Source organism: Penicillium concentricum (genome assembly GCF_028827145.1).
Source record: "Penicillium concentricum strain IBT 3081 chromosome Unknown utg000001l_segment0_segment0, whole genome shotgun sequence".
NCBI classification, from domain to species: Eukaryota; Fungi; Ascomycota; class Eurotiomycetes; order Eurotiales; family Aspergillaceae; genus Penicillium; species Penicillium concentricum.
The window spans coordinates 2,080,318-2,102,926 of NW_026622754.1; the positions used below are offsets into that span (position 1 = coordinate 2,080,318).

General features: G+C 49.5%; 11 protein-coding genes across 11 annotated transcripts; 7 read left to right on the forward strand and 4 right to left on the reverse strand.

The window, feature by feature from the left end:
• Positions 1–723: 723 nt before the first annotated feature.
• On the reverse strand, positions 724–2,308 carry N7517_000780 (Zn(II)2Cys6 transcription factor; the record flags this gene model as incomplete). The annotated part of the gene is made up of 2 exons (XM_056718510.1): positions 724–2,225; positions 2,272–2,308. The coding sequence occupies 2 exons, from the start codon at positions 2,306–2,308 to the stop codon at positions 724–726; spliced, it is 1,539 nt and encodes a 512-aa protein (XP_056582645.1).
• A 557-nt stretch (positions 2,309–2,865) lies between these two features.
• On the forward strand, positions 2,866–4,062 carry N7517_000781 (uncharacterized protein; the record flags this gene model as incomplete). Its single annotated transcript, XM_056718511.1, has 1 exon — positions 2,866–4,062. The coding sequence occupies one exon, from the start codon at positions 2,866–2,868 to the stop codon at positions 4,060–4,062; it is 1,197 nt and encodes a 398-aa protein (XP_056582646.1).
• Positions 4,063–4,511: 449 nt separating this feature from the next.
• Positions 4,512–5,189, forward strand: N7517_000782 (type II 3-dehydroquinate dehydratase; the record flags this gene model as incomplete). The annotated part of the gene is made up of 1 exon (XM_056718512.1): positions 4,512–5,189. The coding sequence occupies one exon, from the start codon at positions 4,512–4,514 to the stop codon at positions 5,187–5,189; it is 678 nt and encodes a 225-aa protein (XP_056582647.1).
• Positions 5,190–5,902: 713 nt separating this feature from the next.
• On the forward strand, positions 5,903–7,178 carry N7517_000783 (uncharacterized protein; the record flags this gene model as incomplete). The annotated part of the gene is made up of 5 exons (XM_056718513.1): positions 5,903–5,910; positions 5,972–6,104; positions 6,165–6,439; positions 6,487–6,636; positions 6,839–7,178. The coding sequence occupies 5 exons, from the start codon at positions 5,903–5,905 to the stop codon at positions 7,176–7,178; spliced, it is 906 nt and encodes a 301-aa protein (XP_056582648.1).
• A 425-nt stretch (positions 7,179–7,603) lies between these two features.
• N7517_000784 (putative C6 transcription factor QutA) lies at positions 7,604–10,433 on the reverse strand (the record flags this gene model as incomplete). The annotated part of the gene is made up of 2 exons (XM_056718514.1): positions 7,604–7,799; positions 7,855–10,433. The coding sequence occupies 2 exons, from the start codon at positions 10,431–10,433 to the stop codon at positions 7,604–7,606; spliced, it is 2,775 nt and encodes a 924-aa protein (XP_056582649.1).
• Positions 10,434–11,130: 697 nt separating this feature from the next.
• N7517_000785 (putative quinate pathway repressor protein QutR) lies at positions 11,131–13,912 on the forward strand (the record flags this gene model as incomplete). The annotated part of the gene is made up of 2 exons (XM_056718515.1): positions 11,131–13,590; positions 13,658–13,912. The coding sequence occupies 2 exons, from the start codon at positions 11,131–11,133 to the stop codon at positions 13,910–13,912; spliced, it is 2,715 nt and encodes a 904-aa protein (XP_056582650.1).
• Positions 13,913–14,698: 786 nt separating this feature from the next.
• Positions 14,699–16,031, forward strand: N7517_000786 (inositol monophosphatase family protein; the record flags this gene model as incomplete). Its single annotated transcript, XM_056718516.1, has 6 exons — positions 14,699–14,885; positions 14,957–15,008; positions 15,059–15,147; positions 15,232–15,667; positions 15,739–15,870; positions 15,923–16,031. 6 exons carry the CDS (start codon positions 14,699–14,701, stop codon positions 16,029–16,031), a joined length of 1,005 nt encoding a protein of 334 aa, XP_056582651.1.
• Positions 16,032–16,138: 107 nt separating this feature from the next.
• Positions 16,139–16,949, reverse strand: N7517_000787 (FAD-binding oxidoreductase; the record flags this gene model as incomplete). The annotated part of the gene is made up of 4 exons (XM_056718517.1): positions 16,139–16,297; positions 16,351–16,435; positions 16,491–16,875; positions 16,937–16,949. The coding sequence occupies 4 exons, from the start codon at positions 16,947–16,949 to the stop codon at positions 16,139–16,141; spliced, it is 642 nt and encodes a 213-aa protein (XP_056582652.1).
• A 165-nt stretch (positions 16,950–17,114) lies between these two features.
• N7517_000788 (shikimate dehydrogenase family protein) lies at positions 17,115–18,170 on the reverse strand (the record flags this gene model as incomplete). Its single annotated transcript, XM_056718518.1, has 1 exon — positions 17,115–18,170. One exon carries the CDS (start codon positions 18,168–18,170, stop codon positions 17,115–17,117), a length of 1,056 nt encoding a protein of 351 aa, XP_056582653.1.
• Positions 18,171–18,850: 680 nt separating this feature from the next.
• On the forward strand, positions 18,851–19,333 carry N7517_000789 (uncharacterized protein; the record flags this gene model as incomplete). The annotated part of the gene is made up of 1 exon (XM_056718519.1): positions 18,851–19,333. The coding sequence occupies one exon, from the start codon at positions 18,851–18,853 to the stop codon at positions 19,331–19,333; it is 483 nt and encodes a 160-aa protein (XP_056582654.1).
• Positions 19,334–20,569: 1,236 nt separating this feature from the next.
• On the forward strand, positions 20,570–22,381 carry N7517_000790 (sugar porter family MFS transporter; the record flags this gene model as incomplete). Its single annotated transcript, XM_056718520.1, has 4 exons — positions 20,570–21,106; positions 21,168–21,572; positions 21,631–21,939; positions 21,998–22,381. The coding sequence occupies 4 exons, from the start codon at positions 20,570–20,572 to the stop codon at positions 22,379–22,381; spliced, it is 1,635 nt and encodes a 544-aa protein (XP_056582655.1).
• Between the last annotated feature and the right edge of the window lie 228 nt (positions 22,382–22,609).

The window sequence follows — 22,609 nt, forward strand, 5'->3', positions numbered from 1 at the left end:
AATATACCAATGCTCCCCATCTTTCCAGGAAGCAGCGGCGCATGTGCCATCGGGTTCTGCAATCCTGTCGCACTCGATTGTACAGCCAAGGCGCCAAGCGGAATCAGAAGTCTGTATAATAGAGTTCCGGATAGGCACTGATGCTGACATGATCCAAGCGCATGGGGTTTTTCGATTGACTTTTGGGGCGTAGTTATAAAAAAAGAGGAATCACTTTGAGGATTTGGTTCTAAAGGGAAGCGTGTTGGAATTCAAAGCATACACAGCATTAGATAGCCCACAATATGATCAGCAGCCTGGAGCATAAGTAGATTTTCCACAGTTTAGATTGGCCATTGGGAGACAAAATATCATAAGGCCTAGCCTCTGGTCGGCCCCTTCACCGCTGGTTAACCCCTGTTACTGGGCGCACTGGCGGCTACATACTGCTGTACTGCGGGTTATGTAGTGGAAGACATGTACTTTTGCCAATGAAACAATTGTGAAGTAAACGTGGGAGAAAAGTGAGGGAAGAGTCATAGATCCTTCGCTAGGCTAATTTTGTCTCGGAATAGGTTCATGATTTACAGTACACCGTATGAAGAGGTGTAAAAGGGGTGGTCAATATTCAGGCCAAATTTAAGCATTCGAAGTATTTCAGATTCCTAGCGGCATTTTATGGTTTGTAGATGGTTTGTAGAAAAATCATCGGCATAATATTTTGGAATGTGTAGATTCTACCTATCATACAATGAGAATGTCACACTGCGAAGATTGAGATTGCTCTCGAGCCATGTCAATCCAAGATGTATGAGTACCAGGGTCATTCCACCAAGTCTCAACGAACGAGAGAACACGCGCTCTGTCTAGAGTGCGGCTGATACGCATGACATTGCCAAAACATTCCTGAATAATGTTTTGACCGGTAGGATGTTCTCGGAGTTCGGTCCCTGCCATGAAAAGTGGCCAGACAAGATCCTGGGCGAACATGCCGTCTCGAGTCTCGGAGAGAAATTGTACATAGCGCAGGATTTCATCTCGAGACTTCTGCACATGATCACTAGCAGTACTATCCTCCGATAAAGCTTGATGGCTGTAGATGAGAGTTGCGTGGTAGTACATCCACACTACCAGTTCGAAGCCATGTTGATCAGCTTCAGAAGAGAAATGAATGGATGCACTGAGACGCATCATGCTGTTTCTAGCTGACTCAATCTGGGACTGGATATCTTGCATCGGGCCGTATGATGAAGCCTGCTCGATCGTCCCTGAACAATATCTCAGACGCTCAAGGCGTGTGATTTGGTTGATGACCTGAATGAAGTCGGTGAAGACCGCGTTCTTGCCGCTAGCAGGAGGAGCCTTGATCGTCATGTTGTAGTTATCAAATGTCGTCAAATCAGCCCAGACCGAGGCCTCATAGAATTCTAACCTGAGAAACTCTTCGATGGAGGCTAGCTGGTGGTGCCGGCTCGGTCGGTTCCCTGCCGCCAGGATGATCTCCCTCGCAGCGGAGAGATGAACCCTCCACCCGGCGCCTTGTGGTTTCATAAACTCATTATTGCAGAGAAGAATCACAGATGCAAGGGTGTAGGCAGATGTTGTGCTCGCTTCCAACGCCGATGGAGACGATGTAGAAAGACTACTCAACTCTTGAGCTAAAAGGGCAAGAGCTTTATTTTGATAGTTTTTCGACATCTGCTGGAATGTTCCATGTCCCAGGTCATTTGGAGGGTACTCCGATGCCAGGTCATGGGCGGCGATGGCAAGAATGGAAGAAAGGACTGTTTCAGAGCTCTCGGCCATTGGCAGAATCATCTGACGCCATGCATTTTGCTGCGGAACCCATGCAAGTCGATGGGCGACTCGGTCGTTGAACCAGGAGAGCAACCGCGAAACATGCAGTGGTCGAGCTTGCGAAAAACAAAGGTCCGAAACGGGGGACGGTCCCGATGGTGAGAAACGTGTCGTGGAATGGCTGTACCGATCCAGAACGGTTATGCCGCTGCCACTAGTGCGGGTCTCTGTTAGAGTCTCCGACGAATGATGAGGCGAGTTTGATACTCTCATAGGAGCATCGAGGGAGGGAAATGCTCTGCCCCGCAGACTACCGCGGCTGGCGACGCCATGGACCCATTTGAGCTGTAGGCCGTAGCCCGGGCATTCCAAATTGCGCTTCCCGCATTTACGGCAGCTCGGAAGGCCCCGGTCACACTTGATACGTCGTCTTTGACATGTTGGACAATCTGGTAATGTTAGGACCCCCGCTTTAGCACGAGGTGAGATTCGTACCTTTAACAGCCAACTGTTCCGTAGAACCTGCGGACATTTGTATATCCCATTCGACTTTATACTAGGGACCACAGAGAACCTTGCAAAAGAGCGAGGGCGTTGATATAGACAGTGCTTGTTTTCTGGTCAGAGTCATGTGATACACACAAATGGAATTTGATGCCTTTGACAGAGATGAATGGCGCTAAGCCTATCTGGGCTTTTTAGTCAAGCGGGATTGGCGCTCTCCACTCGAGTGGACGATCCCAGCAATATAACAACCATTTATACGGAGTATAGGGGGAAATGCTGATCAATTGATTGGCCCTTCATACAAATTCAGCCACCAAAACTAGTTAATCTATAGCGCTCACGTTTACACGAAATAGCCCCGGAGGATGTAGACATCAAACATTGATACCAAAAGCGGTTAGTGGGCCCGCAGTAAACTCAATCTTTCCGTCTTGGCTGCCTCTTCTGGTAAGGATCGCTGGTATCAATAGAAGTACAACATACAACATACAGGACTCTCTCGTTCTTTCTGTCTTATGTCCAGCATTTAAATACATAACAGGAGACAGGAATTGCGTGTTCGATATTCTGCGTACTGTCATCATGTCCTCTCTCAATTTCGAGATCGTTGCTCCCTCTATCTACCATGTCAGTAGCCAGTGCCATGAAAAGCGTGACATTTCGGCTTTGGCAGGGCATGTCGCTCTCTCAGCGACTTCATCCTCACCCCTGGCCAGTGTGGCCCAGATCCACGTTCGGCTTATCCAAGTTGTGACATCTATAACCGAAAGCAAAAACACTCGGCGGATCTTGTGTCCTTCATTCTGCATAACGAACGAATCGCCCCAGCCGGGTTCAAGGATTGAACGAACCCTTCGAGAAGTTGCTCTGTCAATATCCTCCAAAGAAGGATTTGAGACTTCCCCAGGGAGGGTTGTCTCGAAGTCCTACTTCCACTTGGACATTCCAATGAACATACCTGCAACGACAAAAACACCTCTTGGGACCATCACTTACGCGATAGAAGCCACGGCAGCGACATCGAAACATGGTGTTATCACCCACCGTCGACCCCTAAATTTCAACCGCCAGATGATTCAGTCCAACCCGGCAAAGACTCAACATCACCTATACTTTCGAGCCTCGAATACCATACGAGGAATGACCCTCTCACAAAACTCGACACCTAGGTTTGGGCCAAGGATCTCATTCTCTGCTACAATTCATACCCACTGGGAGACAGCCCCAGCGGATCGAGGAACAGAGCTCCGCCATATTGTGGTGCGAGAGCTGAAGTGGCAAGCTGAAGAGATTGTCAAGTTCATGAGCAAACCTAATAGTTCAGACGATAAATATTCCATCTGCGAACGACAGTCGGTCCGCAAGTTGTGTGGTGGAAGTACAAAAGGATACTGGGGATTTGGTTGCAATCCACACGTTAAGCAACCACACGGACAGAGCGTCGACGAAAAGGGACAAGCACAACGAGCTATTTATATCCCATTTGGTTTTACGATTCCAAAACGGGCAATGGTCGTGCATAGCATAGACCTGGCCGCATATGAGATCGGCGCCGTTAGCGCTGACCATAATCCACAGTGTGGTCTTCCTGGGGATATTCCTTTCTCCAAACTGGGCAAAATGGTGAAGGGAATCACTGTTCACCATCAGTTGAAGGTTGAACTTGTTATGGGGGAAGATGTGTTTCATAAAGGCACTGGCAAGCTTGTGGAACGGAAACGGTTGCGGACTGTTGTATGTCCTGCAATTCCGTTGAGTGTTTGTGAAGTGTGTATCTAGCTGCAGGTATAAATGACTCTGACTTGGTCAATTGGCTTGGTTATATGGGGTTAACCTGCTGTTTGTACTAGTTTTATAAGAAGCCAGTCAGTTTCCCACTAGAGTCTGTTTTACATGGGCAGTCCTACTAAAATGTTGTACATCAATTTGACATTCTCACCCTTCAATTTTGGTATGTGCTAGTATCGTAGGCTGTGAGGTAAGCCCGGGGTATAGATTTGACCAGCGGTATTGTTCCCACATGAATAATCACGGGTTATAGATGGAAAAGTCGTTTTCGTAAATTAAGTCTCGAGAAGATATCTGAAAAAAAGATATAGAACAGAATTTCTGAAAGGACCACTGAAAATACATCACCAGGCCGCATAAAGCAGCCGACTATTGTTAATCTCAATGAGATCATCTGAAAATTATGCGGTTCCAATCCCGTCCAATAAAACAACAGCAATATGACCGATGTCCCCACAAAATCCGCGGCAAAGCGCTCTGCCGGGCAAAATGCGGAGAAGACCAAAGGAGAAGAGTATGAAAAGAATATAACCGAGCACCCAACTATTACTTCTTACCTTCAATCTCATCTCCAATATCCAACCTCTCAATTCCAAACTCCCCACAAACACGATCAAATCCCTCAACTTCACCTATACCCAACCACCAAAATGGGAAAATCCATCCTTCTAATCAATGGCCCAAACCTGAACCTCCTGGGTACACGGGAACCACACATCTATGGACACACCACACTCTCCGATGTAGAATCAAACAGTCGCGAGGTTGCCGCCAGTCATGGGGCTGTTCTCGAATCTTTCCAGTCGAACCACGAAGGCGCGATCGTGGACCGCATCCAGGCGGCGCGTGGCAAAGTCGACGGTATCATCATCAACCCGGGCGCGTATACACATACCTCCGTTGCGATCCGCGATGCTTTGCTCGGTGTTGCTATTCCCTTTATCGAGCTCCATGTGAGCAATGTCCATGCGCGCGAACCGTGGAGACACCACTCGTACTTCAGTGATAAGGCTGCGGGCATTATTGTTGGTCTTGGGGTTTATGGGTATAAGGTTGCCGTTGAGCATGTGTGTGTTAATTTTGAGGAGAAGGAGAAGGAGCCCAAGGCTGCGTTGTGATTGAGTTGGGAGCTCTTTTATGATGAGATGTTTCGTAGCGACACGAGCATCGCCAACTACTGGTGATGCATTATCTACTTGCTTGCACGCAGTTTGGCAGTCCTCTTTTTGCATATTTGAGATTCTTTCTGGCTTTCAGGCCCTTGTCCCTTTGTCACTATGAAGCTATTTAGAGAGGGCAGTAGATAGATCATCATCTTCATCATTACATTCGGTTGAACACTTCCTCACTTTTTCTTTAGACATGCAGGGGTACGTGCACCCACTACTCGGCCAAGCGGTAGTCAACTATTTGCCTTGCACTTTGAACCCCACTGGTGGATTTCACGAGGTCATCTACATATTATGGACGTGCTAGATGCTCCTAAGGTCGCTCATGCTCGCTATGATCTCCTTAAACCACACACTGGTCCTTTCAACTAGAGTTCGTATAGTCTTGCATCTTAATAGCCAGCCTGGACTTCAATACCCTCTTTTATATAATATATCTAGCACGTAACACACATTGAGAACCTGGGAAGGTCAAGTGACCTCCCATCCTGTGTTCCAAACCCGAGCGAGAGGCAATATAGTTGTCTCGTTGTTTGCCTACCATATGTACACCCTTCCCTTTCCACATTTTTTCTTCTTCCTATTTTTCTCCTCACTTCCACATCACCCCATCATCAATCCTCCACGCATATCTCAAGATCTACTGAGAGAAGACTTCTCCGATGCCGCTGTAAGTTACCTACAACAAGATTCCAGTATGGTGAGCACTTAGCACTAACAAATCTCCCCAGCGTCGATACGGAAAATGCTTTTGAGGCCGAAGCTTCCCGGAGTGAGGCCCTCGCCACCATTAGGTCCGAGCAGACCCGCCTACAGCGTGAAATCTTCCTCGCCTATGGCGCCGAACGACAGCTGCGAGCCAGCGTAGGCATTCTAGAAGCCACATTTTCCTCTATAAACAAGCGATGATGTCGGAAATCCAAGAAAATCGTCTCTCGTCAACAGCAAGCGAGAGTAACAACAGTCGGTCAACTTCTCTATATTGATTTACACCCAGTGAAACCAAAGGGTATCAGCAAGGAAGGCAAAAACGACCGAGAATATGCCTTGATAATCACAGACGACGCAACCCGCTTTCGTGCTATGATATGCATTGCTAAGAAAAGCGATTCGTCACCCACTTTACAGAAATGGACGAAGCAGTTTAAAGACCGGACGGGTTACTATCCTACGGAATGGAGACTCAATAATGCGAAGGGGTTCCTACAGTTATAGCATTGGCTAAAAGCGAGTCGATGCTAATCAGTCCATCGGTCCCATACGCACACGAGCAAAACGGTGTTGCTGAGTATAGCGGTCACTATATCATGCAAATTGCGAGAACGATGCATATTGATGCAAAGGCTCGCAGTCAATACCGCTACCTACATCATAAATCGACTGACTCGCTCAGGGGGTGAGACCCCTATCATCGCATGGAGAAAAGCAATAAAGCTCCGTGGAGATGAAGCAACAATTCTCTCGTTCCTACGGGTGTAGTATTCTAAGGCCTACGTACACAAACCCAAGGAGACTCGGGTTTGAAGCGCCAATATAGACCCCAGAGCATGGATTGGGTATCTTGTGGGTTACGAAGGTGATAATGGCCATTGTTTCAGGATCTACAACCCGAGGACGAAAAAGGTCTCGATTCATAGAGATGTAGTCTTCTGGGAACCACGTTCTCCACAAACCTACGATGGCACTTCCGATATTCAAATCGGAGAAGAGATAATTGACGGACCACCACCAAAGAAGGTCGAATTCTCAGTCGGAGAACCCCTTTTCAAATCAATTCGAAAGGCAGCAGAGAGCCTGGCGAAGAAGCCTGATGACCAGCAGCATGTTAGCCCAGGAGAAGAGCACTTTTCTGAAGCAGGTTCGATTGATACAGACGAGGCTGAACTGTTTTACAACACCCAAGAGGGGACCCTTGAGGAGAGACTCGAGGCAACGTAAATAAGCAGGGTATCGGAACAAGAGACCCCTATTCGCAGAGTCAGACTTGAGGAATTCTACCTAATTTTCTTGAAAGGATAGATATTTTGAAAATTCTTTTTCTAGACTACATGTAGTGATTTCATATCTTCATATCTGTGATAGAAAGTATGTTGTATTACCAGTTTCCTGGCCTGGAATTACTTTGTGTACTGTGGCAACATGTCGTGCGTGCATTGCCACATACATATACACACACACAAGAAAGTGAGACCCCGCTTTGAGGCTTCGCATGTGGGATTGAATATGGGAGCGCTGAGCTAGATGTGTAGCTCTTGCCCCTCAGGACCCAGATGGATGGACGGAGAGGCCAACAAGGCCGACCAGCGGCGAAAGGGTGCTCCCACGGCATTCAGATCGTCGGAAAGGAGTGATCTTACGGGACATCATCGCTTCGGGGTTCCCGACATGTTAACAGGCTGCGACTCTCGTTGCATACCAGATGAAGTGCCATTATTGGGTAGCTGCTGGGTCTGTGCCAGCAAGAAAGGCTCGATCTGACCGGAGAACGAGTAGAGCTCAGGAATGCCCGCATCAGAGACAAACCCTAAGTTCTGCATGAACTCTGGTTGATTGTCGGCCCTATAGGGAGCCAAAATTAGCCAATGTGCCGATGAAATATGAGATAAATGCTTACTTTTCCGCGCCATCTAATGACGCCAGCTCATCAAATAATGCATCGAGATCAGGAGCAATCCGCTGTCTCCGTGAGTGCGCATAGCTATCCATATCAACAAAGGTGCCGCCCATATTGAGCGATGGGTCGTGATATGCCGTTGGATGGTACTGTGCGGTTTGATGATATGATGGCGGAAGGTCGGCCAGCATACCGGCACTGTTGTGGGATTTGCTAGGCGCTGATGTAGGATGAGGAAGGACATTGCTAAGAGTGCCATCTAAGTGGCCCTGTGGGGGGAATTCAGAGGCGCCACCAACGGAGGTTATAGATGACGGCGTGCGGAGGAGAGATACATCTTCGATGTGTTGTGTGGTTCTGACCCAAGGCGTGGGGAGGAAGGGGTTTTCAGGGGCAGCGGTGACATGTGTATTATTTTGGGGCGGATGTGTCGCATGTGTGGCATGAAGAAGATGTGAAGGTGTGGCTATTGAGAGTGACGACGGGATTGCCATTTCTCCGCCGGTAGAGGCATCGATGTGCTGTGAGACCGCAGGAGAAGTACCCAATACCTGAGATCTTTGTGGTACATTTCGACCCACGGTTTGTTGGTCTGGAATAGTCCATAACACGGAAAGCTGAGAGGAAAGATTGTGGATGTTGTTTCGTAACCCTATATCAAGGTCTGACGGGAAGTCCCTGGAAATGGAATGTGGAAGGCCGAATCGGAGCATCAAACCGAAGGTTGGTGCGGTGGCTGAAAAGCTGTATGTCTCCATGTAGGCCTGAAGCAATTGCAACAGCCTTTTTGAGCTTTCTGTAGCACGAATTTTGTGAGGCGGTTCAGGTATATTCTGATCATATTCACGAATGGCAATTTGAGAGCTGAGAGCAATGACAATACTTTCATATGTTATCTCTAACCCAAAAATATGCGGGGAAGCCAGTCTCACTGGGCGACTTTGTAGATCGACACGAGAGCTCTTTGGTAATGCTGTCACCCAGCGCTGTAATTGCAACTCCAGTTGCTCGAGGTGTGATCGAGATATCGTTGGGTCGTGCTTGCAACAGCATAGATCGTTCAAAATGGATACGAGGCTGATCAGGCGGTTGAAAGTGCTCAATGCGTGAAGGGGACCACGCTGCATAGACGCCCGTGAGGATCGGGCGGGTCGTAACCCAGTTTGGTCTTCCCAAGGATGCCATTCCTCGAGACCATCTTCATTGATAGAGCCTATCCGGACCAAGTCTGCCTTCCGAAGCGATGGGAATTGTGAAATTGATTCCGCAATTAGGGTCTCGAGAATAAAGCAACCCAGGAACACATGCTTTGCTCGACCGAGCTGTTTTTCTTGATCTGGGGTTCTCGATGATGATGAATATGAAGGTTGATTGAGACCTAGTACATGCGCAATCCGAACAGCCCGACCAACAAGCATCCAGGCGGCAGTCCATTCTTGCTGCCCGAATTTGACCAGAGCCAGGATCAACAGTGCTTGCACGTGTCCGATTTCGTGCGGGCCACTTTCGGGCGGAATCAACTGCAGGGCAGTAACATGCATTTGGGATGGGGTAATCTGGTCAGTAGGCTGCTCTTCCACTTGGCTGGATGCTGAGATGGAAGCATATTGGAGCGAAGCCAGAGTGAGGACAGCCCACAAGGCCGCGTGCTCCCCAGACCCGGGGGTTACGCCAGATACGTATACATCGCCTTCGGTATATTGAAAAGCGGTGCGAAGTATGTCATGCTTTTCGAGTATGGGGAACCAGCACTGCGTGTAGGAGAAATACACATCAAAAAGGGGCCATGCGTTATAGGGAAGTTGGAGAGGGGGTTTCATGGAGAGCGATCGAGGGTAATCAGGATTCGATGGGAAAGTGACAGAGGACGAGGATTGGTCGTCTGGGGTAATTGTCTGAATCCCGCAGTCTGTAGTCAGGTGTGGTCCGGCAGATTTCATAGGCGACATGCCCACTGCTGTTCGAGTCGGCGATACTCTTGGTAATGGCGTCTCACGAGCCTCGATGCCTTCGGGGATCTGCCACTCCTGTGCTTCAGCGGAAGAAAGAATCCCTTCCACATCTAGAGGTGTATCTCCCTCGCCATATGCCTGGAGGTTTCGCTCCCTTTCCTCCTCCGGCTGCTCCAGTATTATCAGAATGCGTTCAATGTCTCTGAGTACTGTGCTGTTTTTGAAGGAAGCCAGCAATGCATCGGACCCATCCGTTTCCTTGCCCATCACGGCCAGGTGACTTGGGAGATTGATTGATCGCATCAAAGCTCGCATCACATCTTCACTACCTTGGATCCTTTGGAACGCCAGCCCCCAAAGCAATTCCAGCGATCGAATGTAGCCCGTGGGCAGGCCTCGCTTCTTCGGGTTGGCCTTGTAAGTACAGGGTCGGCAGAGGGATACACAAGTCGAGCACACTGGTTGTAGTCCGTCACATTTGTCCTTTTTCGACCTGCAACTATCGCAAGCCCGTGAGACTCGCTGACGCTTCGGTTCCCCCGTCACCTTCCCATCATCTTCTGGGTCGATCCATCGTCGTTTGGATTTGCTGCTAGCGCCGGTGGCTTGCCGCTGTTCCGCGCTCATGGTGATTGATTTTGCGATCCACTTGAGGATTCGGGCGCATGTTCCCGCAAAGGGATATGTGATGAATATTTTGCCGACGGGCGACTGCACAGCCGAGCGGGCGACTACGCCATGGGAATGAGCCCCACTGTAGGTATATTAGGGCCGTCGTAGGATGTTGGGACCGAAGCGCGATGTCGAGGGTACGTGCAGCACAGGGCAGGGTGCTTGCCAACTGGATTCTTCCGGGGAAGCTTGGATACCCAGCTAGCGGTGAGCCAGTCACGGTCTCGTAAAAGGTAATCGCGTACAGACTGAGCTTTAGGCCATGTGTTTAAAGATGATTTTTGAATAAGCGCAATTCAGAGTAAGCCACAGTAATTTCGATAATTTCCCCGGGCCGTTTTGCACGTATCTGAGCGCAAGTCCCCCGCGGGGAAGAGGAAAACCGAAAGTCCCCGGGTGAGTGCTCGTCCGCCTTATGTAATGGGAACGTATGGGCCCGGGGCGTCGCCCTTTTTGCGAATATTCCTTGTCCCCCGCAAAATTTGGGAAATCCCGCTTACCATATCGGCTCTCTCCACATCTCCGGATCCTCTTACACGTATATATCTCAATACCATACCGCAGCTCCCATCCCACCCTTCAGTGTGTGGTAATGGGTTCTCGACTACCCTGCTCCTGATCCCATTCACGCACGTGGGACCCTCAATGCGCCATGTCCATGTTAGTACGCCCACCGAAACGAAAGCTCCACGAGGTCGAGACTTTAGACGATGGGCCTCGAAAGTTTAGCTCAGGCGCCGTGCCCTCTCCCGCTGTTCACCATTCATCCCGACCTCCTTCCCGTCGATCGAGTGAACACAGAGAAGCATCCGGAGATTCACGTCCACCGTCCCTAAGAGAATTACACTCGAACCGTGGATCCCCGGTACTGTTTGAGAATGGCCATCTTCAAACCCCACGCACGTTCAGCCCGAAGGCATCCGTCGTATTGATTGGAATCCGTGGCACAGGGAAGTCAAGTCTAGCGGTCATCCTCGCGGCGACATCCGGACGACGATTGATTGATGCAGACCGCTACTTTCAGCAAAGTGTGGGATGTTCCCGTGCTATGTTCAGGAAGGAAAACGATGGATCCGTCTACCGGCAACAAGAGGCTCGAGTCTTTGAATCGATGCTGGCAGACAACCAAGAGGGATGTGTGATTGCGTGTGGGGCCGGATCGATGGAAAGCAACGGCCAAAGACTTCTTAGGGAATTTGCGCAGACACACCCGGTTATCCATGTTATTCGAGATCCAGAGAGCATACAGTCGTATCTCAAAGCATGGGATACGCAAAAGGTGCGACATTTCCTAGAATTGTCAGGCCCGATATATCGGGGGTGCTCGAATCTCGAGTTTTTCAATCTGTCAGAGGCCAGAAGCGATGATCTGGACAAGGACAGCAAAATTTCATCGCCAATGCACCGGATAGAACCTAGGTCACATACTCCCATTCCGTTTCTAACGTTGAAACGAGTTCAGCGGGACTTTCTCCGCTTCATTGCCTTCATCACAGGTGACATTGCCGAACTTAACAGCCAGCATGCATCTTTCCCGCTGTCGCTGTTGCCGGTTGAATCTCGAATGTACACATCTGCAGTATCAGTGCCATTTTCTAGGGTCTGTGAGAAGGGTATGGATATTGAGCAGCTGGAATTCACCGCCGATGCCTTCGAACTAGCAGTCGACATAACAGACTCTTCTGGTCAGCCTGGCCTCAGCTCAAGTCTTGCGGACAGTATCAGTCAGGCGGTAGCAGTCATTCGTCGCAACATCATTGTGCCGTTGATCTATCATGTGGAAAGCTATACCACCTCCACAGGATCTTTGTCTCCTAGCCAAGTTCCCGTGAGATGTACAGATGAAACCTACTTAAAACTCGTCCGACATGGCTTGCGGCTCTCCACCGGTTTCCTCACAGTAGACCTCACCCGTGATGACAATATTATTTCCCAGATCATCTCCGCAAGCGGGCGAACCAGGATCATTGGCCACTTTGAAGCCTTCCATCCTCTGCCAGGGGGCTGGGATGGCGATGAGTATATGAAAGTTTATGAGCGGGCCAAAAGCCTAGGATGCGATATAGTTCGTTTGTGCCAACCAGCCGAGACGCCCGAAGACAACCTCGCAGTGCAAAGATTTCGCCACCGCATCCAAAGCCTGCCCGTTGCTGGCCTTTCTCTGATCGCCTATAACACCGGCCCTCTTGGCCGCATGTCTCGCTGCTTCAACCCTATCCTCTCCCCAGTCACACATCCCTCTTTAGTAGCGGAACTTCCAACTCATCTACGATCATGGATCACAGCCCGCGAAGCGCAAACGGCACTTTACAGCTCCTTTGCCTTGGACCCGATGCAGTTCTTCGTCTTTGGCGCCAACACAACTTACAGTATGTCGCCCGCGATGCACAACACTGCTTTCAAAATCTGCGGTTTGCCGCATAATTACTCCATTCACCAATCACCTACCCTACGAGGGTTAAATGACCTTGTGGAAAATCAATATTTCGGTGGATCAAGTGTCAGTCTTCCATACAAAACAGAATGTATTCCTCTGCTCCACTCAATGTCTACGCATGCCCGAGCCATCGGCGCCATCAATACCCTCATCCCAATCCGCAATCTTGATGACCTGGATGACACGCGTCTTCAAGAATCTTCAATCTTTCTCCAAAAGAGCCGTGCCGGCCCCATCAAGGGCCTTCATGGTGACAACACCGATTGGATCGGAATCTGCAATTGTATTCGCCGCGGTCTGTCCCCGGCAAACGCAGTACGCTCATCATCGACAGGTCTTGTCATCGGATCTGGTGGCATGGCCCGCGCTGCAATTTACTCCATGATCCATCTTGGTGTGCAAAATATCTTTATCTACAACCGTACACTCGCCAATGCGGAGAGACTGGCCCACCATTACAACCGGCAAGATCTCCACTCAAAAGAGGCCAGAGGGTCAGGCCGTCCCACAGTTCGCATTATTGCTTCATTATCCGACCCCTGGCCTGCGGACTTCAAACAGCCGACGATCGTTGTCTCGGGAATCCCGGCTCATAGCATTGGCGGCGAGCCAGCACCCAACTTCCACATGCCCACACAATGGCTCGAGAGCCCGACAGGTGGCGTTGTTGTTGATGTAAGCTTACATTTATCTTTTATGCTAGTCTCAAAAGGTGATCTTTTGTTCCTAACAATGTCTTTAGCTCGCATACAAGCCCCTCAATACCCCTCTTATGAAACAAACACGAGCCCTATCCCATCGTGGTTGGGTAGCCCTGGATGGTCTCGATGTTCTGCCAGAGCAAGGTTTCGCTCAGTTCGAACTGTTCACTGGCCGCCGCGCTCCCCGGCGCGTTATGCGGAGCATTGTGCTTCAAGAGTACAAAGACGACGAGGGAAATAACGACCATCAAGCGATACAGGACCGGTTACAACAAATGGACGGACAGCCGACTTGAATATCGCCAACGGCTCTCACGAATGATGATCAACCGTAGCAAGTGGTGACACTGCTCAATCTGTGCCATGATGAATTCAGATTGCAATGAAGCTGTCAAGATCTTCCTGTCACATCTGCATCTATCTACCTAGCGAGGAAAGGAGGGATACCTGAGCAGCTTACCGCAGAGAATACGAACTTTGTTAGCATGCTTCTGGTTCAATGAATGTCGTGTTTTGGAGGACAATATACTCAATGTTGTCCAGATTCTGCCTCCGTTGTTCTGACAATACCAATTAATAGGCGTCGTATAAATGACCAAGGTTATGTAGGGTATATATACTTTTTATAGGTATTTAAAATAATACAGACATACCATAAGCATTTACGATACCCTAGCCTATCCCATGGCCTATTGTGTATGCGCTCTTGTCAAGATTGTAGTTTGAGCCCTCGAACATCTACCTACATATAGATTTGAGAAGGGGAGGAAGTATGTCCAAAAAGACCTCTGAAAAAGCTGCTTAGATTTCCTATTCGAATGCACCATTGGCGCAGTCGATTTCTCGCCTGCGGATACTCTAGATACCGAAAATCCTCATCTCCGACTCCGAATATGAATCTATAAAATCCATATAAGTGGGGAACCTCGATAACCACCGCTTAGTGGCGGCTATTTTGAACCTCCAATTTTCACCGGATGACTCAAGGAGCTAAAACCCTTATCCTTCAGTGGAATATTTCCTTATATTAACATATTTTATACGTCTCTTGTATCCACGCATCCCCATTAACCCGTTTCACCATGGCCGTCGGACCCTTCTCCCAAGATGAGCTGGATGAGATATACGCTTTCGCTATAGACCTGGGCCGCAAGGCAGGCAAGATGCTCATGGAGCGTGTTGACCAGCGTATCTCAGGCGGAAATGGCTCCTCTAATGCTTTTGAGGAGAAGGAAAGTGCAGTAGACATTGTGACGCAGACCGATGAAGGTAAGGTGGTCCAGCCGAGAAGGCATATTCTGGAGACATTCCAGGTTGTCGCTAACAATTCAACTTGGCAGATGTTGAAGTATTCATCCGGAGCGCCCTCGAGGCCAGATACCCATCTCACAAGTTAGTCTTTTTACTGGAACCCAGTGGCGACAAAACTAACGAACCCCTAGATTCCTCGGCGAGGAGGCATATGCAAAAGGCCAATCGCGCGACTACCTCATCGACGAGCAACCAACATGGTGCATCGACCCATTAGATGGTAAATAATAACCTCCAGCATCATAACCGATTGTTCACGGTTCCAAACCGATCAAGAACCTCAACTAATAACCTCCACTCCCAGGAACTGTAAACTACACGCACATTTTCCCCATGTTCTGTGTCTCAATTGGCTTCATCGTGCAACACAAGCCAATAATCGGTGTAGTATATGCCCCATTCACAGATCAGCTTTGGTCCTCCTGCACCGGGCGCGGGGCCTGGCTAAACGAGACTCGCCGCCTTCCGCTCATCCACAACCCAACCCCACCAATGCCCGCCAATGCGCCTTCACAATGTATCTTTTCTTGTGAATGGGGCAAAGACCGTCGCGATATTCCTGATGGAAATATGCATCGCAAGATTGAGAGCTTTGTTAATATGGCTGCGGAGGTGGGTAGTCGGAATGGGAGAGGTGGTATGGTGCATGGTGTGCGCAGTTTGGGTAGTGCGACGCTTGATCTTGCGTATGTTGCCATGGGATCTTTTGATATTTGGTGGGAGGGAGGTTGTTGGGAGTGGTGAGTTTTGCATTTTTTCCCTTTTTTCTGTTCCTTGCAGAGTCGGATTATGCTGGTGCTGACTATTATAGGGATATCGCTGCTGGCGCCGCTATCCTTTTGGAGGCTGGTGGACTTATGACTACTGCTAACCCCCCAGAGGATGTGGATACGGCACCAATCGAGGATGTTCGACTCGGCAGCAGATTGTATTTGGCTATTAGGTGAGTCTTCTAATTGTTTCCTGCGTGTTGGGTCTCGCTAATGACAGTTCAGACCCGCTGGCCCATCCGCCACCGAGACGGGCCGTGAAACACAAGAACGGACAGTACGAGAAGTCTGGCGCCGGGTTCGTAACCTGGAATATTCGCGCCCTGGAGCTTGAACAGCTCCACGGCGACTTGATCTTATCTTATTCTGTATAGACGTTTGATGCGATGTAAATATTTACATATTGAGCTTATGGTAGATCTATAGAGATGTATTACAAAATCAAAGACGCCAAAATGCCGATCGAGGTTTTCCCGATAGGGCGAGAACTTGCAACGCATGACGGATGTTTGCCGCATTTTCAAGGATCATAGCAATTCGTAGGGGGCGTACTATTTCCACAAGTTGCTCCAAATCATCTTCTTTCTCAAAGGTATACAACTATAGTAGAAACGTTAATTCAAGACTTGTGACGCAATTACTAGCTAACTCACAAAGCTTTCGTGGCCACCTGGATTCGGCATCAAACCAAATCCCATCTTAGTCACGATACCGTAGTTTGATTGCGAGAATATGCCACTAAAAAGGTATGTCAGGTAAATCCGGTCAGCAAAACCTTCAGGGTTAAACGTACTCGATGAAAGGACCAAAGCCGTAAGGAAACACCTGCCAAGTGTTATTTCCTGGTAGGGCGCCCATCCCGGTCCGGACCACCTCGCCGGTCGGTGTGACGACCTCAAGGCCGGAATGCATTGCCCAATGGTCTCCGTACGGTGTGTACCCAACCCCATGGTCAAGGGCATTCCCTAGCACGGAGCCACCCCCTAGGTCAGGAACGTCAATCCAGAGGTGCTTGTAGCCACGCCTCTGCACTTCTTCATATAGTGCGTAATAGGATACACCTGGTTCGACCAGGCAGGTGCTATCGTCGGGGTTGATGTCGAGAATCTTGTTCATGCGCTTCCCGAGGTCGATCACGACAGCCCCACGCACGCGTGGCGCCGCTCCGCCATAACCAACTATAGATAATTGCTGGTTAGGTGGTGCTATCACGTTGGAGAGAATTCGAAGTTGACATACAGTTTCGGCCCATTGAAATGGGGTGCAAAGGAATGAGATACTTGTTTGCCCAATGAACGATTTTCTGTACATCATCCGTACTACCCGGGTAGACCCATATTATAGACAATAGAACTGGCAACTACTGCGCTCCATACAATGAGTAAAAGAAAATCGAAACATGATCGTAAAAAAGAAATCACAGACTAGACTTCGCAGATGCCCGTTCCGAGATGGTCTTAGCAACAAGATCCTTAACCTGCTGCACAAGACCAGGGGTACCGATGACATCCTTTCCAGTCCAAAGGCGGGCCTGCTCAAGACCCTGCCAGATCAGAGCCTCGGAGCCAAGGATGACCTTCCACCCACCGGCGGAAGCCAGGTGAGCGATCTCAGTCCAGGGTGTGGGGTGGTAGCACATCTCCAGGATGACACCCTGCTGTTTTTCTGCATCTGCAGCAGTACCCAAGAAAGCCTGGATAATAGCGCGCGAGCGCAACTCCTCAGGAGACTTCGGTGGGTAGTTGGGGATACCGGAGACGATAGCCGCGGGGGATTCGAGACGGGCAGCCTCAGCAGGATCTGTGACGGGGATAAGAGGAGCCTGGGCATTGGGGTCAGGGTTTCGGCGACGATCTTCCTCGAGGATGGCGGCGACCTCTGCGTCGTCGCGGTTGACGACGTAGATGCGACTGGAGCCGAGCCAGCGGCGCATAACGTAGATGGCAGTACGGGCAGTGCCGCCACCACCGATGATGAGCGCGGGCCGGCCGCGGAAGCGTGATGGGTCAGGTGCGTTCTGTGTGAGGGCTTCCCGGATACCGTCGCAGTCGGTGTTGGTGCCGACGTACTGGCGCTGACCGGTTGTTGGGTCGTCGCGTAGGAAGATGGTGTTGCAGGCGCCGGCTTGGCGGGCGTGTTCGGTGAGATCGTCTAGGTATGGCATGATTGCGACCTTGTGAGGCATTGTCACGGACGAGCCGACGAACTTGGGATTGGACTTGATTGATGCCAGGTATTTCTCAATCGGTGGCGACCGTGTGTAAGGAGGAGGGTATGTATCTGATGAGCCTGTCACACTGGATAGGGGGATTTGGGTCCAATTGAGACCGAGCGCATTGTAGACGGTCTGGTGGAGAGGTGGGGAGAGAGAGTTGAGAAGAGGATGGCCGTACAGATAGGCGACGCCATCGCGGTTGGAGGGGATGGCGATGGGCTCTTCTGGTGGCGCTTGGTTGATTTCTGTGACGGACATGATGATTTGTGTATAATTATCTGCTTGGATATGCAGATCTAAAAGAGGGAGGACTACAATGTTATAAGATGAAATTCGAAAAGGGAAAATACTTAGCTCACTATACGTGCGTATGGATATTTCCTCTGCCGGGTGGGGCTTTCCTTTTTCGATTGTAGCTGCCGCCGCTTTTATAGAAGTCTGGATGGGGAAAGATTGAACCGAGTTATTGGAAGTATACTTCACTTTTCATACTCATATCTACATCTTGCCAAAGGAGTAGAAATTTTTAAAACATTGTAGTTGCATTCTTAATTGCGCTTGAACTACATGATGCATTGAAAATTTGCGGCTTTCTGCATGTTGACCGCTAGAATCTGCTGTCGCCGTCATGTTTGCTTTTTGCTTTCGGTCAATACCAAAATTTTGACAGAGAAACCCGTATATAAAAGATTTGAAATGCCTCACTTAAGTTTGACCCATCATCATCAACTTACTATCCTTTATTCTTCGAAAATGAATCCATATGTTACGGACCCAGGCCTTATCCTTCTGATCTTTATGCGAGCGTTCCGCTTTACAGTCGGTATTCTCCTAAAAGAGATGACTTTCGCATCGATGTACAACATGTCAACTCTCAGTCCATAGACTCATTACGATACTGGACTTCAGTACTCGATCTTTGCGATGTATCCGTGAGAATGTACCCAGGCGGTGAGACGGGAGAGCGCGAGCTGTTCGCCGTTGGCAGCATCATCGTCAAGTCGAGCCCCATGAGAGAAATTGCAGAGTGTAAAGAGATTGGCTACGCGTATGCCGATGCAAATGAGGTGCAAGCACGAGAGATACTCCGACAGCTGCACGACATCACGCCTGTCGATAAATACCAGATCCGCTCCCACTTCGTGTCTGATCCTGACATTCTCACCAATGGCCGTATCCAGCCCCTAGAACGCGATATTCTCTTCTCCGATATGAATCACGACCCAGGTATGAACTTCATGCACAATGACCTCACTATGTCCAACTTGATAGTTGACGACGACAAAATTGTGGGGCTCATTGATTGGGAAATGGCCGGCTTGTTTGGCTGGAGAACGGCTGGAGAAGTTCACCGCAAGGTCAGACCGCATGAGGATCCATTTTGGAAAGACCTCTATGAGGGAGACGTGCCTAATCCTTGAGGGATATTCGATGTGTATTTTGGGCTGCAGCGACATGAAAAAAAAAGCTATGTTAAGAAATGTTTCATCAAAAGAAGGAATGTTGAAATCAGAATATTTGTCTTAAACGGCCCCCCTTATCTTTTTTTTTCGTTGTCGGAGTATGAAGCAGGAAGAGAGATGTGAATTGTTCTGCGCCACAGAAAATCAGCCGGGCTGAATGCTTTCCCCCTGCAACAACCTGCACCCCACGGGGAAATTTGTATGGCATGTAGGAAACTCTCTGGAATCCAATGAAAGGACTGCAGATACCAACGATGAATGGAAAATAGACTAAAGCCCATATACCTAGGTAGGCAGTCCCCAACGGATATTTCGCAGTGGCCGCGTATGTCCATAAGCTTCCGGGGAAAGGCTTTTCCCCGCCACCCATGTCGCAGCAAATCGGTAATTGGCCATTTTCTCACTCCCATATTGATGGATCCATTCTGGTTTTCCAATCAGATCAATTGCCTTTCGCTATTTCACACCAAAGGGCTGGATCGTGCACTGCATTTGCCTCTGGGGTACCCCAGAGAGATCAAGCTGACATGCACGCTGTCGCGGGTTACTGGAAACCCGCCGGGGAAGTCTCCACACCTCGACATCGCTCCACAATCCAACATCTTAAGCGAATAATCGAAGCTTGTAGACTTGGCTATAGCCAAACAAAGTTTGCATATCCTTCTGAGTCACTTTCTTCTTCTTGGGGCAAGCCACATTGAAGCTGCCAAGAGGCGACAAAAGGCAATTCATCCTCACACGCACTGTCTGCGCCCAGAATATTCAAAATAATTTGGAGTATTCGTTTTGCCGCGCCTTGGCTGGATTTGCTTTCGCACCAGACTTCGACAACCTGCGCTATACTTTTCTCCGCCTTGGGATCTCCACGATTTCTTCCCCCTTTCTCAACCCCAGATTCTCTCCTCTCTTTCTCCAAGGGCAAATCGACGGTCCGGGGCTGAGCCTATTTAGATCCCGCCTATCCTCACTAGTCTGTTCTAACAAAACGTGGCGAGGACTTTCTTTTTGGTTTCCTCTCCCCTTTCCTCCCTTGCACATGCACCTGCATCTCATACATACCTTCATACGTGGTGATCGTCCTTCCTAGGACGTACATCTTACTATTTCACTGCATCCTAGCATTGGGGATCAAGATCATCTGGTTACAGGGGTTCTTGCAACTGTTCTTCAATTCTTCTATATTTAACCGCCACTATGTCTATCCTCAAGCTAGTCGAGGACCGACCGACGCCTAGTGCGGTCTACAACTGGAGAATCTATCTCCTGGCAGCGGTGGCCTCATGCACATCCTGCATGATTGGCTACGATAGTGCTTTCATCGGCACTACACTCTCTCTTGACTCCTTCAAGAACGAGTTCCACTTCGGCGACATGTCTGATTCTACCAGGAACCTGATTAGTGCCAACATTGTCTCCTGCTACCAGGCCGGTGCCTTCTTCGGTGCTTTCTTTGCGTATCCAATCGGTCACTTCTGGGGTCGTAGAATCGGCCTCTTGGCCGCTGGCGTGGTTTTCACTCTCGGTGCTGGCATCATGCTTGGTGCTAATGGCGACCGAGGACTTGGCCTACTTTACGGCGGTCGAGTTCTCGCTGGCCTTGGTGTCGGAGCCGGCTCTAACATCACCCCAATCTACATCTCCGAATTGTCTCCCCCAGCTATTCGTGGTCGATTAGTTGGTGTGTATGAGCTGGGATGGCAGATTGGCGGTCTTGTAGGATTCTGGATCAACGTGAGTTTTCCTTTTCGTTTGTGTCCGGCTTGTCTTGTGGATGCTAACACAGTATCAATAGTTCGGTGTCGACGAGACCATGGAACCTAGCCACAAGCAATGGCTCATTCCTTTTGCTGTTCAGTTGATTCCTTCTGGTCTCTTGCTAATTGGTGGCTGGTTCATCCGAGAATCACCTCGTTGGCTCTTTGGACGTGGTCGCCGCGAGGAAGCTATCAAGAATCTGTGCTGGATTCGCCAGTTACCTGAAGACGATATCTATATGATCGAAGAGATTGGTGCCATTGACCAGGCTCTGGAGGAACAGCGCCGGAGCATTGGCATTGGTTTTTGGAAACCCTTCAAGGCGGCCGGTACCAACAAGAAGGTCATGTGGCGTCTGTTCCTGGGAAGCGCGCTGTTCTTCTGGCAGAACGGATCTGGCATCAATGCCATCAACTACTACAGTCCAACTGTGTTCAAATCAGTAAGTTGAATCTTGTCTTGATCTGGCCGTTGATAACTGTTGCTAACAATGTTTCTAGATTGGTGTCAGAGGTACCAACACGAGTCTTTTCACCACTGGAATTTTCGGTGTAGTGAAGACCGTGGTGACTTTCATTTGGCTACTTTGGCTGATTGATCACGTTGGACGCCGTAACCTGTTGTTGATTGGTGCAGCAGGTGGTTCGGTCTGTTTGTGGGTTGTCGGCGCATACATCAAGGTCGCCAAACCCGAAAACAACACGAGCGATAGCTTGAGCGGCGGTGGTATCGCCGCCATGTTCTTCTTCTACCTGTGGACAGTCTTCTATACCCCAACCTGGAACGGTACCCCATGGGTTCTCAACTCGGTAAGCATCCCCAGGCATCAGTCATCAGCCATTGGAACATTGCTAACAGCATCTGTAGGAAATGTTCGACCCCAACATGCGTTCTCTGGCACAGGCCTGTGCCGCCGCCTCCAACTGGCTCTGGAACTTCCTCATCTCGCGCTTCACCCCGCAAATGTTCACAGCCATGGGATACGGTGTATACTTCTTCTTTGCGTCAATGATGATGATTTCCATCGTCTTTGTGTACTTCCTCATCCCCGAAACCAAGGGTATCCCTCTTGAGAGCATGGACCAGCTATTCGACATCAAGCCCGTGCGGCATGCGCATGGGAAGATGGTCGTCCAGCTGCGTGAGAACGAAGAGCAATTCCGCCATGATGTCGAGGCTGCCGGTATTGACGTGGGCAAAGTGCGCCCTGAGCAAGTCGAGGATACTGCGGCTCAACCAAAGTATGCTTGAACGAGACGCTGGTGAATCCTTTTCGTGCTGATGTCCTTTGCGGCATTTTTGTACAGCTGGTTGTGATTTTGTTTGCCGGACGAAGCGTCAGCTGGTTTTGGGATGATTTCGGATTGCGCATCTTGTGATCTTTGTGTACCAGAGCTGCCTGGTTTATATACACTTCGCTGAATGAGTGTAAAGAATCAAATAACCCAATGCATATATCCCTTGGTGTCTTTTCATCCG